Source organism: Papaver somniferum, chromosome 9 (genome assembly GCF_003573695.1).
Source record: "Papaver somniferum cultivar HN1 chromosome 9, ASM357369v1, whole genome shotgun sequence".
Taxonomy (NCBI): Eukaryota; Viridiplantae; Streptophyta; class Magnoliopsida; order Ranunculales; family Papaveraceae; genus Papaver; species Papaver somniferum.
In genome coordinates this window covers 67,776,374-67,778,601 of record NC_039366.1, presented here as the reverse complement: position 1 = coordinate 67,778,601, position 2,228 = coordinate 67,776,374, and the positions used below count along the sequence as shown (strand labels likewise).

The 2,228-nt window shown below is 38.0% G+C and overlaps 1 protein-coding gene across 1 annotated transcript; it reads left to right on the top strand.

The window, feature by feature from the left end:
• The first annotated feature begins 506 nt into the window (after positions 1-506).
• Positions 507-1,248, top strand: LOC113312077. Its single transcript, XM_026560844.1, has 2 exons — positions 507-825; positions 902-1,248. The coding sequence occupies exons 1-2, from the start codon at positions 507-509 to the stop codon at positions 1,246-1,248; spliced, it is 666 nt and encodes a 221-aa protein (XP_026416629.1).
• The last annotated feature ends 980 nt before the right edge of the window (positions 1,249-2,228 follow it).

The window sequence follows — 2,228 nt, the reverse complement described above, 5'->3', positions numbered from 1 at the left end:
ACATTTAATTCTTCATGTTCCCTTGACAGTAGAGATGATTAACTGCACACTTCTGGTAAGTTAAAATATCATCTTACTCCATCTGTTTGCATGCTTGTTGGTAGCTAAATCTAGTGCATGTATAAGAAAACGCAAGGCTGTCCAGATTCCAACTGTTGGAAAACGTAGATACCAGTCACTAGCTCACAGAAGTGAACAATCAACCATATGTGTATCATCACAGATCTTTCTAGGTAGTAATCCATTCATGCACGTAGATACATTACACATCTGTTTAGCGATGCTATACAGGTGGTAGGGGACACACTATTTGTCATTAATGGGAAACAATGCAGAGACAGTGGCGTGTATAGCGTTCCACCACATGAATACGGCCCATCCCTGTACTTTGAGCCTGACTACAAAAGGAACACCTGGTGAGAGCCAATAACCATCATCAAATAGAATTCTTCATTAACTTGTATATCTAATCAAAACTTCTCCAATTTCTTCTAAATAACGCGACAATGTCTTCCTCAAACAAAATTGCTTACCATGCTCGCTCCATCAGTTTGCCCACCAGGTCTAACCCACTTGCTGCTGCAGTTGATGCACAATTGTGCAAATTGAGATCCTCAGATCTCACCTCATCCATCTCCAACAACTTGGTTGATCTTAAGGACTTGTACGAATGTTTTCAGGATTTCCTTTCTACCAAAGATGGAAAATGCTTAGATGCAGTATTGGACAGATCTGTCATGGTACTCGATGTTTGTGCAACCATTAAGGATGTTTTGTCTATGATGAAGCAATCTGCCCAGGATCTTCAATCATCTATTCGAAGGCGTTCTAATGAATTTGACGCATATATGAGCTCAAGGAAAAAAGTCTGCAAAGTCATTCAAAAATTAATGCCTTTCAGATCTTAAGAAAAACACTAACAAGAACAATGATCTCGTCACCGATGTCCTAACAGAAGTTGAAGCAACTACTCTGACAGTTTTTGAATCTGTCTTGTCTTTCCTATCTGCACCAAAGCAAAGGTCACTTGTCTCAAAGTTGGCCACCAAAAATGCAACCCAACAAGTTGTCAATGAAGTGACCAAGATCGATGTCGCATTGAAATCTAAAGTGATTGAAGCAAAAGAAGTTCAGACTTCACTGGCTGCCCTTGAGATGAACCTTCAAGAACTTGAAGATGGATTAAAATCTGTCTTTCGGTGTTTGATCAAGAACCGAGTTTCACTTCTTAACATTCTCAACCAATAGATACGTAGATATATTCACCTCCCTTTGGTATTTTCCACCTTTTATCAGGAAATGCTTCATGGAATTTTTACTGTACATACTGTATATACAAAATAAAAACAAAGTAAATGAATACAAGAAATCACTTTAACCGAAAACAATTGTCTCAAATTTACATCATTATTTTATCTTCTCTTATGGTGCTTGTGCAAATTTACTTTTGGTAATTATACATTCACATCGTTACAGAACACGAGTTAATAGGTCCAGAATTATTAAGGAAGCATTGACCTTTGATTGTATATCAAATGAGCATGTGAAGATACTAATTGTTAGAGATAACAAGGGAACATATGCACAGAGCTTGACGCTGTCAAGATTCCATGTGCTCGTATATTCAGATCTTCGATACAAACCGTGTGTGTTTCCTTTCATTTATGCACATAATATCATATGCCACCATGTATGGTGCTGACTGTTAATCTCAATTGCATCCACGAACTCAATAAGAGCTCTGACAACGAATTAAGTTCCAGGTAGATACTTAAAAGAAATGGCTTCTGCGTATCTTGAAGGGAGGTGACAATGGGAATCATATAAAATCTTGCTATTGGAAGGTCAATGCTTAAGGTTCTTAAAGACAGGTATTGAATGGTAGATGCACAAACAGCGCCGAGCACATACACAAATATTAGCATGTACAGATATGACGATGAGAGACAAATATGAAAGATGCTTATACGGAAATCAACTGCTCTTCACTCAGTGATTCGAATTTCATATGAATATTCGTGTCATTGTAAACATGAACAACCAACAGACAACCTGAAAGAAGTGACCATGAAAGCTTTAATGAGATTCCTCATGTTCCCTTTAGCTTTCATAGCAAGTCTGACGACACAGAAAAAATAATGTATGGCACCGCGAGGGGATCAACTTGGTCTGTAGAGTTCCTCAAAAAGTGTGGTGGGATTTTTAAACGGCTTCATGTCATGTGAACA

Coding starts and splice junctions, on each gene's coding strand:
- LOC113312077 (XM_026560844.1), top strand. CDS start 507: ATGTCTTCCTCAAACAAAATTGCTTACCATGCTCGCTCCATCAGTTTG. Junction 826..901: donor TCAATCATCTATTCGAAGGC/GTTCTAATGAAT, acceptor AATGCCTTTCAG/ATCTTAAGAAAAACACTAAC.